The sequence below is a fragment of the Neofelis nebulosa genome, chromosome 8, assembly GCF_028018385.1.
Source record: "Neofelis nebulosa isolate mNeoNeb1 chromosome 8, mNeoNeb1.pri, whole genome shotgun sequence".
Lineage (NCBI taxonomy): Eukaryota > Metazoa > Chordata > Mammalia > Carnivora > Felidae > Neofelis > Neofelis nebulosa.
In genome coordinates, this window is record NC_080789.1 from 101,208,505 (window position 1) to 101,225,347 (window position 16,843).

Sequence of the window (16,843 nt, forward strand, 5' to 3'; positions counted from 1 at the left end):
CAGACACAAGAGTATCAAAATGTCTCTTTATTTGAAAACCGAACTGTTGTAACACACCCAGCCGCCTCCGCAGCTCCTCTGCAGCCAACTCTAGAAGCATCCCCCTGGGCCCATCCAGGCCTGATTTCCCCATACCTGCCCGAGGGCTGCCACACCCACACACACACACACACACACACACACACACACACACACACGTTCCAGGCAGGGCTCAGGCCCACCCGGACGCTGCCCAGGTGCCCACCCAGAGCCTGGACAGCAAGCTGTGATGAATTCCCAGGTGTGAGGCAAGAGAGGGCATGCTCTGTCTCAGGATGAGGGGGGTGAACGTGGCAGCCCCCCTAACTGGGAGTCTTCTCGGGTCTTAGGGCCAGTGTCTTTGATCTCCTGGAGGAAGAGGACAGAGGTAAAGCCTCTGGGCCTTTTACTGCATTCCCCATACTGCCTGTGACCCCATCACCGGTGCCCAGGGGCCACACCTCCCTGGGCTCACCTCCCCAGTCTCTTTCTGCCTCATTTTCCCTCCTTTCTTCCCAGAACCCCTGTTTCCTGTTATTTTTAGCTTCAGATTTTTAGTGCAAGATCTTCCTCCCCTGCCTCCCCCCAGCTTCCATCCTCAACCACCACCTCCACCCCTTCCCCCTACCCCTCACCACACCCCAGACCTATCCTTTCCAGCTGATCTCCACTGTGTGTCACACGTGGCCACCAGCCCTCCACCAGCATCTCTGCCAGCCTCCCAGATTCTCTTTCGTTACTTTTCCTCCCCTAATGTATTCTCCTAAGCCTTTCCTCAGCTCCTCCTAGGCCCTCCTGGTCCTCTCTACTCACTCTGAGACACCCCTTGACTCCTAACTCTGGTCTTTCCAAGGGTTCTCCTGCCATGTCCCTGCCTCAGCCACCTCCTCCCGTAGCAGCTTCTCTTCCCCTGGCCGCCAGACCCCTGGCCTCCTCTTCCTGCCTCTCTGTCTGCTTCCTTACTATTCTTGGAGGCTAAAAGAGCTGCTGCTACATGGAAGACTGCTCCAGTTCGAAGCTGTGCTCAGGCTCAGCTTCCTGCTCCTGGGTCTCCTTCATCCTCTGACGGATCTCATCAGCCTCAGCCCGCTCCTCTTCCTCGTAGAAATCTTTATCCAGGCGTTCGAGGTGTGCTATCTGCACCAGGGCCTCCTGGCGATAGTCACTCTCATCTGTACACGGGTTGTCCAACAACACCAAGGCTCGCAGCTTGGGCAGGTCCCGAAGCTTGGCCAGCTCTCCCAGGCGGGTCACCATGTTGCCCCTGCCGGAGTGGTCAGGAGGGATTCACCTTGGGGCAGAATGGGCTTGGGGGCCAGCTCCCAGGAATGGAGCCTCTGAGGGAATCTCCCACCGGGTTCCCTAGAACCTGCCTCTGTGGACTGGCGTGCTCAGCATTGCGAGCTTTGCAGCAGAGGGGCTGTCTGTCCAACCTGCTCCAGTCCTGCCTCTGCCCTTCCAGGAACCTGGGAGCACCATGGTCTGTTCTGTAATGCGCCAGTCGTATTTGTCCTTCTGGAGCAGCAAAGCTAGGTCCCAGCCCTGTCTTGTAGTTGGGAGGGGAGGGGGGACATCTCCCTTGCAAAGCCAAACTTCTGTTATCAATCCTACCTAGTCAAAGGTTAGCAAGTAGGAGGCAGGCCAGTGGACAAGGAGCTGGGCTTTAAGTTCACGGAGGTGAGTGGTTCAATGTGGGTGCTGCGTTCAGGAAGGAGCCTAGAGCTACAGACGGTCTGGGGCCTCTTGGCCTGAAGAACAAGCTTCATCTCCTAATGCGCCTCATTAAACATACAATATGTTTATTTTCATGTTCTTGTCTCATGCCTCTAGGAAATCAGGTTTAATTGTTGTTTCAGCCTTAACCTCAATGGAGGTGACTACACCTCACAGGGTGTTTCTCATTGGGAGCCCTACTCCCACTGCACTTCGTGCTGGGCTGTCCTGTGCATTCCATTGCCCAGTCATTGAGCTACCTCTTCTCCACTACACTGAACTTCCAAACAACCCCAATTAACAGCCATTGAGGAGGGTCCATTATCTCAGGCTAGACCATTAAAGGAAAGGAGCCCACCGCCCACCCCGCCGCCCCGCAGCCCCAGCCCTGCCTGACCAATATGGCAGAACTAATTAGCAAGAGATTGCTCCAGAAGCCATGGCAGGAATTGGAGCTTCAAGGTGCAATCACATCTCTTTACTTGGAGATTCTCTTTCCTTTGCCAGCTTTAAGAATTTGGCCATGTTGACTAAGGAGGCAGTGTCCTTACATCTTGCTTAAAGAAACACACATGAAATCCTCCATCAGACAAGGGTTGCTGAAAGAAAATCACCCCCTGATCCCTAGTGCCTTTCTATCTAGAGAATTTCTTTCAAATACTCTTCTCTCCACAAATCTGAGCACAGCTTGTGTTTTATATCAGTAAGGGAGCCATCCCTTACAGGTAGGGCTCAGGAGAAGAGAGGCAGGAAATGGGATGGGGAATAAGGGTCCCGGAGATGGGAGAAGGGCAGCAGAAATTTACATGGAATAGGACCAAGAAAAGAGAATTGGAGCCAGACTCTGAGTCCCTTGAGGACAGGGACCGTCTCTGATTCCTTTAAATGTTGCCAAAACACAGCACAAAGCCCTGGCATATAGCATGTTCTCAAGAACTGTGGATGGAGTGAATAAAGATTCGGGAGTCTCAGGCTATAAAGGTCTCAGTGTTGCAATTAGGACTGAATGCAGAAGACAGTAAGGAAAGGAGGGGTAAAGATCAGGATGAAGGTTGAGGTGAGAATCTGTGAGTGGACTAGGATTGGGACTTTGGGGCCAGGGAGGAATATGGGGTCAAAAGCTGCTCCTGGTCCAGGGTAGGGGCAAGGTGGGGCCTGGAGGGGGTACATACCTCAGGTTGAGATACTGCAACGATGTCATTTCCTTGGAGAAGCCACTCAGAGTCTCAATCTGGTTGTCTCGAAGATGCAAGGTAGTGAGATTGCTTAGGTTCTCCAAGCCCTCCACCTTCTTCAGCATGTTCTGGGCCTAGACCCCAGGATACAGTGCATAGATTGGGAGAAAGTAGCAGGGACAGGGAAGAGAAGTCAGAGGCAACCTAAGAGTGGAGACAAAGGAGTGCAGGAGGGGAGTGGAGGTGGGTAGAGGTTGTGTAGACAGTAAAGAAGACTAGGAGATGCTTCCAGTCCAGAGAAAGGTCAGCAGTAACCCCCTACTGCTCATCCCACCAAAGCCACCTCTTGATTAAGGAGAGATGCTTCAACCCACCCCCAGGCCCAAGAGTACCCACGGCTCCACTGAGAAGAAATGCACTATCCTAGAATGAAGAAGCTCAAGAGTCAAAAACACGACATTTAAGTGGCTGCCTTAGCCTGGTATCTGTGCCTCAGTTAGAGCAAATTATGCTACTGCCTGTATCAAAGCAAATTGTCTTTATTCCTATGCATTATGTATTATCAGCCCCGCTAGGTGATAAGTACCTTGTCTGCTTTAACTTGGTGTCCCCATAGCATCTGGCACCAACTAAGGGCTCAAGAAATGATACCAAATTATCACGATGATGATAAAGCTAGTAGCTGAGCCTCCTAGACACCAGGCATCCTGGCCCCCAGAACAGTGCCCACCTTCCTGCACCAACCACCCTCTAACCCAGTGAGCTACCAAGAAGAGGTTCTTCAGTTTAGGAAGGTTGATTCCCAGGGTGGTTTCTATCTGGTTCCCCCGAAGCTCCAAGGTGTGCAGGCTGATCAGCTTTTGGGGGTCCAGACCTGTCACCATGCGGATGCGGTTACCTAAGGAGCAGGAGGGTATTAGGAGCTCAGAGGGCCACTCCAGATATTCAGCAGGAGACCCTGAATGTTGGGAGCCTCTGCATCCTCCTCTCCGTCTCATGTCTGGTGGATATGAGGAGGGACAGCTCCAGAGTTAACACCCCTGGGGCCCTGGGGCAAGTGGTATGGTAGTACAAGGGCCAAATGGACATGTTCACCCAAGCCTTTGAGGAGTGACTGAAGAATCCCCAGCAATCCCCATGGCTAACTCCTTCTCCTCCTTCAAATATTTGCTCAGATCAAGCTTCTCAATGATACTTGTCCTTACCAACCTGTTTGAAGTTGCACTTGTGCCTCTATTCATTCCCTTTACCCTAATTTACTTTTCAACAGCACATATTGCCTCTTAACGTACTATATAAATTTGCTTATGTACTATGTTCATTGATAGTTGTCTGTCTCCCCTGACCAGAATGGAAGCTACATGCAAGTAAGGATTTTGTTTTGTTTACAGCTACATCTCCAGCACATAGAAATGTCACAACAAATCATAATGGATGTCGGAATGAATAAATGAATGAGTGAAAATTGCTCTGTGGCACAACCAAAGACCTCACTGCCCATTTCTGTTGGCCACACGCGAGGAAAGAAAGAATCTCGTGTAGCCCAACCTAAGGACCCACCTTTGAGATCCAGGCTGCCCAGACGAGGGTGAGAGATGCCCTCCGTGTCAGTGATCTGGTTATAGGCAAAACTGGCAACCTGCAGGTAGGGCAGTTCATTCAGCCGGGCACTCCGCAGATGGTTGCCATCAGCCTTGAGCCAGAGCAGGTGTGTAAGGAAATTGAGTGGGGACAAATCTGTCAGGTGGTTCTCAGAAACATCCACATAGCGCAGATGGATGTAGGAACGCAATAAGTAGATGTCTGTCAGATCCCTAGGAGATGGCAAAGGCCAGAGTTAGGGTTAAGAATCCAGCAAGGACTGACAGAGGTGCTAAAGCAGGGGGCAATAGGGAGATGGCCTATTAATGGAGAGAAGATTGAGTGACAGATGGGAGTGGTAAGGAAGCAGGACAGAAGGTAGGTGGGTTCTTAACAGTGAGCAGGGACCTTTTTTTGGTGGAGAGCCAAGAACCAACACTGTGAAGGACAAGTGAAGGAGTCCAGGAGGAATCCCCTGACACACCCTCACAGCCTCCAATTCCCCAGGCCATCTCTGATGGAGTCACAGGGCTCCAGAAAAGTAAATTCTACCCTTCCCTTCCACTGGCCAAGGTAAGAGAGATCCAAATTCCCAGCTGAGGCACCCAAGAAAGAGGGTGAGAAAGGAAATTGGGCCCTACAACCTCAGGCCTCTTCTGGTCCCCCGTAAAGGCACCTCTCTTTAACCTCCAGCTTGACATAAGCATGAGCCAGTCCATTGCCCGTCTTGCAGAGCAAAGAAAGCCCTTCCTTCATCATGTCCTCCGTGAGGGGGGTGGGCAACCACTGCAAGAAGAAGTGGAGTCAGGCATCCCTTTCCAGCCCAACTGGATCCCTTTGCCCTAGGACCCCTCTGCTCCCATGCTCGCACTTCCTCAGAGAGGTCTTCTCCCTCCTTCCTGTAGTCCTCCCACTCCTCTGTCTCCCTCTCATCCTCTTCCTTTTCCAGATCATCCTGGTCTGCATCGAAGTCTTCCAGATCATCTTCATCTGACATCTTTCTTCCTGGCTGAAGGCTCCGGAGTCAAATCAAGCTCTGCTCCTCCTGAGAAAGAACGTCTCCTCAGCTTTGACCAGCCCTCAGCTCCCTCGCCTCCATTGACAGGGTACCCCTTCCCATCACCCTTGACCTCTGACCTCCTCCCAACCGTGCTTCCTTCCTCATCCCTGTGAGCGTCTCATTTGGACTCCCAACCTCCGCTTCCGACTTCCCACCAAGGACCTGTCTCCCTTCAGGATGCCTCCCCAGGCTTTTCCTACCCTTCACAGTGGCCCCACTGTCTTCTAGTAGCTCCGCCTCCCTTCTCCCTGACTGTCCTCTCCCCAGTTCTTCCCATCTCCCCCATAAGCCACGTTCTCCTACCAGCCTCCTACACCCCTCCCTTCCCTTCCATCCCTAACACCTGATCCACTCATTTCTTTGAATTTTCCCACCCCGTCTAGCCCCATTTCCCTGTCCCCTCTGGGGCACCAGGCTGACGCCGTATCCAACCCTCCCACCCAATCCTTCGCTCGCAAAGGGGCGCAGACCCTGGTTCTGCTCGACTAAAGATGAGGTTCCGGAGAGGGTCTTGGCCCCGACCAGGAAGGACTGCTTTGAAAGACGAGAAAAGGCTCAAGGAGGCGTCGCGTACTGCTGCTATGGCAACCAGGGGGCGGAACACTTGGCTACTTCCGCGGGGCAACTGCTTAGAGGGCCGTGAGGGGACCACGACGAACTGAACGGAAAATCTGCCCGGGAGCAAGTGGACCAGTTGCCAGGTAAGGAGGGGCCAGCTTCCCCACCCGCAGAAGTGCGTTAATTGGCGCAGGGCAAAAGCAGTGGGTGGGGCTTGGAACAGAGCTGTGGGGAGGGGAGATGGGCGGGGCTACTCGTACGTCACTCAAGACGTTAAAGGGACCGCACATCCTCAAAGGAAAAGTACTGTGAATTGCAATGAAACATCCTCCGGAGCTAAAGGGGAAGGAGGAGCAAGAAATACCAAAGCACGTGGTGGTCTGGTTTCTACCCCCACCCCAGCCTTGCACTTAGTTGACCTTTGGAAGGTGGCTTGGTGGAGTGGAAGGAGCCCAGGCCCAATGTATCTTAAAGCCTGTGTTGAGGAGTCTTGGCAGATCTGCAGTTTACTAGCAATTTACCTAAGACTATTTTCTCATCTGTAAAATAGGCTTAGCTATACCAACTGACAGGGTTCGAGTATGAGTGTAATCTATGCTAACATACTGTAGATTGCTAAACCCAGTTTGGGAGCATTTCACTTTTCCTCATATCTTGGACTGGTTTGATGCAAACCTTTGGGGGCTAGTAAGGGAGAAAATCCAACAAGTGCCCACTGAACTACTCCTCATCGAATGCTGTTATATAAATAACAAGACCTGATACAAGCATACCCAGGTACTCAGGCCTGTGTGACTTGTTGAAGGAGATGAAAAAGAAGTTGAGATTCAAGAAATATTTCTGGAGAGATTGTGGGCTGTGTGAGATGCCTTCACAAGTGATAACTTAATCTTCACACCAGTCCTGTGAGATAGATATTTGAAAGAAGAGGAAACTAAGGCTCAAGGAGGTTACTATTTATGACACAATTCCTGCCAGGGGAAAAAGGAGATAGTACCAATCTGTGGAATCTAATATAAATAAAAACAATTGGGCAACAAGGTAAGATATCATGTGATTGTTAAATTGTGTGCTACAGACTTTATATAACATGCAAAGTGATCTGATGGAAGATGCAGTGGGCTGGAAATCAGGACATGTTACCTCCTACTCTGTCTAGCTTGGGTAATATAGTTAATAGACAAATCTGTTCACTTGATGTCACGGAAATAGCAGGGGCTTTAAAGTCAGAGAGACCAGGTTCAAAACCCACTCTACCGTTTAATAACTGTGTGTTCCTCAGCATGTTATATAATTTTACTGAGGTTTAATTTTCACATTTGTGAAATAGAGATAAAAATGTCCACTTCCAAAAGGATTGTTAGAAGTTTAAAAGAGATGATGTGGGTAAATGGCCTTGCACTTAGTTGGCCTTCAGTAAGCAATTCTGTGCCCCCTCCCCACCTCTTGTCTGTTTCCTCAGTCCTGGGGTTGTCATGAGGAATAAGAAAGTAAATATGGAAACACTCAGGAAGATTGGAAGTGCTAGGCAATTGAACGGTAGTGTCTTGTTGGAGTGGGGAAAGGAAAAGTCCATGTGGCTTGATGTAGCTGAAGGGAAAGGATATGATTTTCCTTGGCCCCGAAGAAAGAAGAAGACATATTAGGTGGGAAGAAAAGACGTGACAGAAGGATTAGGGAGGTATCACTGAGCATATTTTTGTTAAGCACTTACTCTGTGCCAGGCTATAGGTACTAGGCCCTCATGGACAGTAAAACAGTCCCTGTCATCTGGAACCTTACAACCCACTGACAGGGTTAAATAAACGAGTAATTCCATATAATGAGACAGATGTTATAATGATCCCTGAGCTTTTACTAAGCACCAGTGGATAATTTTATTGTACAAGTGTATACATAATATCATATACTCAGGGCAGTGATTCCAGACAGAGGAAGCACCTTTGGTAAGGCCTGGAGGAGAAAGAGCCCAGCCAATACCTGTGTAATGAAAGCTAGATACTCTGTGTCCTCTTTGATGACATCCTTCCCCCTTGAACGGTCTGAATAGAATCTCCTTGAGTTGTAAAAGTAATATTTAACTAACATTAAAATGCAAATAATACAGGTGCCCGAGTAGCTCAGTTGGGTAAGTGACCGACTCTTGATCTTGGCACAGGTCATGATCTCATGGTCATACTGGGCAGAGAGTCTGCTTAAGATTCTCTCTCTACCTCTTCCTCTGTCCCTCCCCCACTCACACTCTCTCAATAAATAAATAAACAAACAAAATGCAAATAATAGAGAAGCATATAGAGAGGAACATACAAGTTCATGATCTCCCTCAGCATGACTCTCCTTTATTAGAAAAGATATAGATTTTTATTTTTTGTTAAATTTTCTTAATGTTTATTTATTTTTGAGAGAGAGAGAGAAAGAGACAGAGTGCAAGCTAGGGAGGGACAAAGAGAGAGGGACACACAGAATCCAAATCTGAGCTGTCAGCACAGAGCCAGACATGGGGCTCGAACCCACAGACTGTGAGATTGTGACCTGAGCCTAAGTCGGACGCTTAACTGACTGAGCCATCCAGGCACCCCAAAGATATAGACTTTTAAAAAACAAAAATGGCATCACTCATACATACTATTCATCAACTGAATTATTTTCATTTAATAATATGTCTTGGACATCTTTAATTATCACTAAACATACATCTACCTCTTTCTTTTTTATAGTTGTCTAGTCTCTTCCATTATATGGATATATGGTAATTTTTAACTGTTTCCTATTGATGGATTTTATTTTTATTATTATTTTTTTAATGTTTATTTATTTTTGAGAGAGAGACACAGAATGCAAGCTGGGGAGGGTCAGAGAGAGAGGGAGACACAGCATCCGAAGCAGGTTCCAGGCTCGGAGCTGTCAGCACAGAGCCCAATGCGGGGCTTGAACCCACAAACAGTGAGATCAGACCTGAGCCAAAGTCTGACTCAACTGACTATCTGGCTCAACTGACTGAGACACGCAGGTACCCCCCCTACTGATGGATTTTAACTTTAAAAAAATGTCAACATTGGGGTGCCTGGCTGGCTCAGTTGGTAGAATATGCAACTCTTGATCTTGGGGTCATGAGTTTGAGCCCCATGCTGGGTGTAGAGTTTACTTTGAAGAAAAAAAAAAAAAAAAAGGCTTTTCAAATTGTTTTTCCTGTTCCTGCCAAGTCTTTAACAAATTTTTTTTTTAATGTTTATTTGTTCTTGAGAGAGAGAGAGAGAGAGAGAGAGAGCATAAACAGAGGAGGGGCAGAGGGAGAGGGAGACATAGAATCCAAAGCAAGCTCCAGGCTCTCTGAGCTGTCAGTACAGAGCCAGAGGCGAGGGGCTGGGGGGGTGGGGCAGGGGGCAGTGGTTCAAACTCACAAACTGAGAGAGATGGTGACCTGAGACGAAATCGGATGCTTAATTGACTGAGCCACCCAGGCGCCTCTAACAGAACTGTTTTTAAACAGCTTTATTTTATTTCATTTTTTAAAGATTTTTTAAAAAAGTAATCTCTATACTGAACATGGGACTCAAACATGAGTTTGCATGAGTTGCACGCTCTATTGACTGAGCCAGCCAGGTGCTCCTAAACAGCTTTATTAATACATAATTTGGGGCACCTGGCTGGCTCAGTTGGTAGAGCGACCGACTTTGGCTCAGGTCATGTTCTTGGGGTTCATGAGTTGAAGCTCCGTATAGGGCTCTGTGCTGACAGCTCAGAGCCTGGAGCCCACTTTGGATTCAGTGTCTCCTTCTCTCTCGGCCCCTCCCCTGCTCGCACTCTGTCTCTCTCTCAAAAATAAATAAAACATTTATACATATATATAATTCACATAACATAAAATTCACCCATTTGAAACGTACAGTTCGGTGGCTTTTAGTATATTCGGAGTTGTGCAACCATTACCACAATCATTTTTAGAATATTTTCATTATCCCTGAAGGAAACCCTGTGCCCCTTAGCTCTCATGTCCCTACCCTCCCCCTATCCACCTCTGCTGCTGGCAAACACTAATTTACTTTCTGTCTCTAGATTTGCCTATTTTGCACATTTTATATAAATGAAATCCTATAACACGTTGGGCCTTTGTGACTACCTTCTTTCACCTTAGCATCATGTTTTCAAGGTTCATGTGTTGTAGCATACATCAGTACTTTGTCCCTTTTGACACTTGAGCAATATTCCATTGTATGGTTTATACCACATTTTATTTTTTCATTCATCACTTGATGGATATTTGGGTTGTTTCCATTCTTTGGCTATTATGAATAATGCTACTAAGAACAGTCATGTACAGGGGCGCCTGGGTGGCACAGTCGGTTGAGCATCTGACTTCAGCCAGGTCACGATCTCGCGGTCCGTGGGTTCGAGCCCCGCGTCAGGCTCTGGGCTGATGGCTCGGAGCCTGGAGCCTGTTTCCGATTCTGTGTCTCCCTCTCTCTCTGCCCCTCCCCCGTTCATGCTCTGTCTCTCTGTCCCAAAAATAAATAAAAAACGTTGAAAAAAAAAAATAAGAACAGTCATGTACATATTTTTGTGTGGCCATATGTTTTCATTTCTCTTTTAATATCAATACAAAAATAATACTTTTCGTATCAAAATACTGAATTCTATATTACAATGAATGGATTCCAAAGGAGGACATTATTCTTTGCCACATGGAGATTTCATTCTAAAATACTTACAGTATCAACCTAGTCATTCATTTATTCAGCTACATATATCGAGTGCTTGCTATGTACTAAACATTTACTAAGAGCCTAATACAATCCCCCTAATAAAATAATATATGCAAATTCCCAGAAGGAAATAATTTTCATTTGAAAAAATCTATTACAAATACAACCTGACCTCAGACATTTCAACTTAGTTTATTGGCAATTTTTTCCTAACCAGTGGAACTGTAAGGAGTGGAATCGCCAGATCCTATGGTAACTCTAAGCTTTTAAGGAACTGCCAAACTGTTTTCCAAAATGGCTGCGCTATTTTACATTTCTGCCAGCAGCATATGAGAGTTCTAATTTTGACACATTGTGGCCAACATTTGTTATTATCTGTGGTTTTGATTATAGCCATCCTAGCAGATGTGAAGTAGTATTTTATTGTGGCTTTGATTTTCATTTCCCGGATGGTAAAGATGTTGAGCATTTTTTTAATGTGTTTTTTAGCCATCTGTATATCTTCTTTGGAGAACTGTCTATTCAGACTGTTTATTTTTTAACTGGGTTTTTGTCTTCTCATTATTGAGCTAACTAACAGAACTTTTATATTACTGGGAGCAACATTGTGCCCAGTTAAAAAATATGTCTCAGGCTCCACTGCTGACAGGTCAATGATATATTAGTGAAAGTCATCGGGTGAAACATCTAGAAAGCCCCTTTTTCCTCCTTCCTTTCCTCTTACTGTCTAAAACAGGAATGTGATGGCTGGAGTTGTAGCAACTACATGGGACCATCAGAGAACCCCAAGATTATAAGTCCCATGCTGAGATGCCAGAACAAATGTAGAGAGCAACTTAAAAAACACAAAATCTCATGAAGCTGTTATACCAACCCTGAACTGCCTCTCCAGACTTATTTTATAAAAGAGAGAACCCACTAGGTCTGGGGGGAATCTATGTTGTAGCCAAATGCAATTCTTAACTGATTATAACCAATTGTCGTAAACTTAGTACGTTAAAATGACATTCATTATTTCAGTTTCTGTGGATCAGGAATCTAAGAGTGGCTTAGTTGGTTTTCATCCAACTGCTAGCCGGGCCTCCAGTCATTCTGAAGGCTTGACTGAAGCCAGAAGGTTTGCCTCCAAGAACGCTCACTGATATGGCTGTTGGCAAGATACTTCCTTGCCATATGGGCTTCTCCATAGGGCCACCTGAGTGTCTTCACAATATGGCTGCTGCCTTCCTCCAGAGCAAGTGATCCAAGAGAGAAAGAGACCAAGATGGAAGCCACTGAGCCTTCTGTGACTTAGTCACCAAAGTCACATATGACCACTTCCAATTTATTCTATTCTTTATGAGCTAGTTGTTAAATCCAGCCCACCCAAGTGGAGGGGAATTAGGCTTCACCTCTTGAATGGAGAAGTATCAAAGAATTTGTGGACATATTTTAAAACCATACACAGATATATTAACTTTGTTTTTTACATCCTGAAAATATTTTCCTGGGTGTCCTATCACTTGGTTTATAGAGTGTCATCTTACAGTAATTTGACATTTGTATGTAGTCTTTACTGTCCATCTCTTCAATAAGGCTTCTGAGTTGTGTGTCTGCTTTAGAAAACCCTAGGGGCACCTGGGTGGCTCGGCTGGTTGAGCATCTGACTTCGGCTCAGGTCATGATCTCATAGCTCGTGAGTTCGAGCCCTGCTTTGGGCTCTGTGATGACAGCTCAGATCCTGGAGCCTGCTTCAGATTCTGTGTCTCCGTCTCTCTCTGTCCCTAACCCATTTGCATTCTGTCTCTGTCTCTCTCAAAAATAAACAAACATTAAAAAAATTAAAAAAAAAAGAAAACCCTTTCTCCACCCCAAGGTTATGAAAATATTCTCCTGATATTTACATTTTTAAGTCCTTAATTCATCTGCAATAATTTTTGTGTATAGTGTGAGGTAGGGATCTAACATTTTGCCAAAAGTGGAGCCAATTTTCTCAGCATCATTTGTTGAATAATCCCATCTTTACCTACTGATTTGAAATACCTTTTTATCATGTATATATATATATATATATATATATATATATATATATGTGTGTGTGTGTGATTTATATGTTATATTGTGTATATAATGGGTATACATTATATTGTGTATATAGTGTGTATATATATATACATATGCATATACATACATATGCATACATACATATATACGTATGCATATACATACATATACACATATATATGTGTACATATACACACACACACACACACACACACACAATATATATTGTGTATAGTATATTGTTTCCAGACTGTTATTTTCCACTGATCTATACCTATCTATCTATCTCTTTCACTATTTCTGCTCTAGTACCACACTGTCATAACTATTGATATTTCTCTATATGTCATGTATCCTGCTACCTTATTAATTCTAATAAAATACCATGTCTATTGAACAGAGAGAAGTGGAGGAATAATAAATTTTCAGATGGTAAGTTCTTAAAATAGAAAATACAGATTTTATATGTATATATATAAACTATACATAGTTTATCATACACCATATATATGTGTGTGTGTGTGTGTGTGTGTGTGTGTGTGTGTGTGTGTGTGTATGAGGGCCTGGAGCAAGGAGGTAGGATGAAGAGGAAAATTTAACAGTACTCAACAACTAATGGACACAGGGTAGGGAGAAGAGGACTACAGGGTTCCTGAGAAAATAGTATTGACATTGAAAGGAATACAGAGATCTGAATTTGGAGCTGTGGAATGTGATCAGTTTCTTTGGGACTTACTGAGATTGAAATGATAGTTGAGGGGCGCCTGGGTGGCTCAGTCGGTTAAGCGGCCGACTTCGGCTCAGGTCATGATCTCACGGTCTGTGAGTTCGAGTCCCGCGTCGGGCTCTGTGCTGACAGCTCAGAGCCCGGAGCCTGTTTCAGATTCTGTGTCTCCCTCTCTCTGACCCTCCCCCGTTCATGCTCTGTCTCTCTCTGTCTCAAAAATAAATAAACATTAAAAAAAAAAAAAAAAATTAAAAAAAAAAAAAAAAAAAAAAAAGAAATGATAGTTGAACATCCACATGAAGACGTCCACAGGCCACTAAAGACAGAGCTAAAGCTGAGCCTCAAAATTGGCTCATCTTTCCATTTCACTATGTCTTCCAGGACCCAGTCCACATACTGTCTTTTTTTAAGTTCATTTATTTATTTTTCGGCGGTGGGGGCGACATGCAGGGGAGGGGCAGAGAGAGAGGGGGCAGATAATTTGAAGAGGGCTCTGTGCTGATAGCAGAGATGTGGGGCTCAAACTCACGAGCAGGGAGATCATGACCTGAGCCGAAGTTGGACACTTAACTGACTGAGCCACCGGGGGTGCTCCTGCAGTCCTGCCTTCTATGACTTAGTCTTCCCATAGTCATGTGATGGCTGCAGGTAGCAATCAAGGACCTGAGTGAAGCCATTCACATTCTGCCAGAGTTCCTTACTGCTGCTTTCTCTTAAGAGTAAGGAACCCTCTTTTCCAGAAGTCCCCACTACCCCTGGATTTATTTTTATGTGAAATGACAAATGTATTTATGAAATGTCCTTTAATACCACTTGGTCAGAGTTTCTGTGACTCAGTGGAAAGCATCTTGATACACTTCTTGCGAATCACTGACACAGAGAAGACTTTCTCTGTATCTGTACCAGTCATAGCTTAAAGTACTTCAGCAAAATAGTGGTGTGTGTGGGGTGTGTGTGTGTGTGTGTGTTTCACATTTTTCAGATTCAAATTATACTCTAGAGACTAAGTAACACCTATAGTTATGATGTGTGGTGTGTTGGTAAATGTCTAACAACAGCTGCTCCAGGGATAACAAAAAGCCTTAATTTTTAGCATTTGCCAATTTCTCTGGTGTAAACACTCCCACCATGGCTGACTTCACAAGGTAAATAACTTCAAGAGCATACATAACAGTAACATTGTTAGGGGCTGAATTTGCTCCCTCATCCATATTTTGAAGTCCTAACTCCCAGTACCTCTGAATGTGACTATGTTTGGAAATAGGCCCTGTAAAGTGATGGTGACATTAAAATGAGACCTTTATTGGGCGCCTGGGTGGCTCAGTTGGTTAAGCATCCAACTTTGGCTCAGGTCATGATCTCACAGTTTGTGAGTTCGAGCCCTGTGTTGGGCTCTGTGCTGACAGCTCAGAGCCTGGAGCCTGCTTTGGATTCTGTGTCTCCCTCTCTGTCTTGGCCCTTCCCCTGCTCATGCTCTGTCTCTCTCTCTCAAAAATAAACTAATTAATTAATTAAAAAATAAAAAATAAAATGAGACCTTTAGGGTGGGCCCAAATCCAATCTGACTGCTGTCGGTTTAAGAAGAGGAAATTTGGGCACAGAGAAAAAGACTGTATGAGGACACAAGAAAGTACCTTTTCTGCAAGAAAGACCTCAGAAGAAACCAAACCTATTGACACCTTGCTCTTGGACTTCTGGCTCCAAAGACTTGTAAGTACTTTTTAACCTTTTCTAAGAAAAATTCAATTTATTTAGGGGTGCCTGGATGGTTTAGTCGGTAGAGCATGCCACTCTTCATCTTGGGGCTGTGAGTTTGAGCCCTCCATTGGGTGTGGAGATTACTTAAAAACTAAAATCTCGGGGCGCCTGGGTGGCTGAGTCGGTTAAGCGGCCGACTTTGGCTCAGGTCATGATCTCGCGGTCTGTGAGTTCGAGCCCCGTGTCGGGCTCTGTGCTGACAGCTCGGAGCCCGGAGCCTGTTTCAAATTCTGTGTCTCCCTCTCTCTCTGACCCTCCCCTGTTCATGCTCTGTCTCTCCCTGTCTCAAAAATAAATAAAACGTTAAAAAAAATTTTTTAAAAACCCTAAAATCTCAAAAAAATAACAAAATAAAACATAATTCATTTAAATTTGTGTCTACGCACTTTTTAAAAACATAATGGCAGCCTTTAACAACTGGCTTAGCTTACAGAATTCATGAAAAACCATCGGCTGTCACAAGCCCCTACAACCGAGTTTCGGCACACCAGCGCGTATCCCGCTGAGTTCCAAATTTCTATTTCCAACCAAGAACTCTTTACTCAGTGCCAGGCTGACATAGCTAACCTCCTACTTCTCCATTTATGTAACTCACAGACATCTCCAACCAAACACATCCCCCAAACAAATCCTGTATCTTTCCCCCTACTTCTGCTTTTCTTCAGCGCTCCTTATACCACCATTCAGATGTTCAAAGCAGAAACCTTGGGGTCATCCTTGTCATTATTTTCTCCTTCGGTGACACTTTTCCCCACTGGCCTCCCAGTGAACATATCACAGAGTGCAATCCAGTCTACCTCCAAATGTATCTTGAATACATCTACTTCTCTCCAGCTGCTGTGACACCTCTCTGACCTTCACTTTTGGGCCCAAGCCACACTTGGACCACATAGCCCTCTCTTCAGTTCTTCCCACCACGAAGCCCCTTCCTCCTTCAGGGCTTTCACTTCTACTCTTTTCTTCTGTGTGGAACTCTTCACCAGCTCCTGCTCATCGTCCAGGCCTCAGAAAGGTCTTTCCTGATCTGGAATCCAAAGTAGGATCCCCTCTTACAGTTCCCTGCCTTTCCTGGATAGCAGTAAACACAATTTCCCTTAATCATCAGGTTTGCTCCAGTCTAGATGTCATCAAGGACTTCTAAGTTGGCTTCTTCCAACTCCAGCAGACCTTGAGTTTCACTCTGCATCCTGCTGCCTGGCACAGTGCATGCCACATAAAAAGTGCTTAATAAATACTGGCTGAATCAGTTTTTTGTTTTTTGTTTTGTTTTGTTTTTTTTTTTTTATTTATTTTTGGGACAGAGAGACACAGAGCATGAACGGGGGAGGGGCAGAGAGAAAGGGAGACACAGAATTGGAAACAGGCTCCAGGCTCCGAGCTGTCAGCACAGAGCCCGACGCGGGGCTCGAACTCACAGACGCGAGATCGTGACCTGGCTGAAGTCGGCCGCTTAACCGACTGCGCCACCCAGGCGCCCCCTGAATCAGTTTTTTAAAAGTTGTTCTTG

The 16,843-nt window shown here is 45.6% G+C and overlaps 2 protein-coding genes across 4 annotated transcripts in view; one reads left to right on the forward strand and one right to left on the reverse strand.

The window, feature by feature from the left end:
* PHB2 (prohibitin 2) overlaps positions 1-16,843 on the forward strand; it is a 127,674-nt gene that overhangs the window by 51,698 nt on the left and 59,133 nt on the right. The window lies entirely within an intron of this gene.
* LRRC23 (leucine rich repeat containing 23) lies at positions 13-5,814 on the reverse strand. 3 transcript variants are annotated; one of them, XM_058743852.1, is made up of 7 exons: positions 5,359-5,802; positions 5,164-5,273; positions 4,467-4,720; positions 3,674-3,804; positions 2,904-3,040; positions 982-1,282; positions 13-387 (listed from the first exon to the last, which is right to left on the reverse strand). In XM_058743852.1, exons 1-6 carry the CDS (start codon positions 5,482-5,484, stop codon positions 1,009-1,011), a joined length of 1,032 nt encoding a protein of 343 aa, XP_058599835.1. In that variant the 5' UTR covers positions 5,485-5,802; the 3' UTR covers positions 13-387; positions 982-1,008. The 3 variants fall into 3 exon arrangements, with proteins under 3 accessions (XP_058599835.1, XP_058599837.1, XP_058599836.1); XM_058743854.1 differs by lacking the exons at positions 13-387; positions 982-1,282 and adding an exon at positions 1,290-1,484 and having other exon boundaries at positions 5,359-5,814; XM_058743853.1 differs by lacking the exons at positions 13-387; positions 982-1,282 and adding an exon at positions 1,290-1,505 and having other exon boundaries at positions 5,359-5,814.

What these genes read in the sequence shown, in the direction of transcription:
- LRRC23 (XM_058743852.1), bottom strand. Translation starts at nt 5,484, where the DNA reads ATGTCAGATGAAGATGATCTGGAAGACTTCGATGCAGACCAGGATGAT. An exon ending in AAGCTGGAGGTTAAAGAGAG is followed by an intron (nt 4,721 to 5,163) that starts GTGCCTTTACGG and finishes GCCATCTCCTAG; the next exon opens with GGATCTGACAGACATCTACT. An exon ending in AACTGAAGAACCTCTTCTTG is followed by an intron (nt 3,041 to 3,673) that starts GTAGCTCACTGG and finishes CCTGGGGTCTAG; the next exon opens with GCCCAGAACATGCTGAAGAA.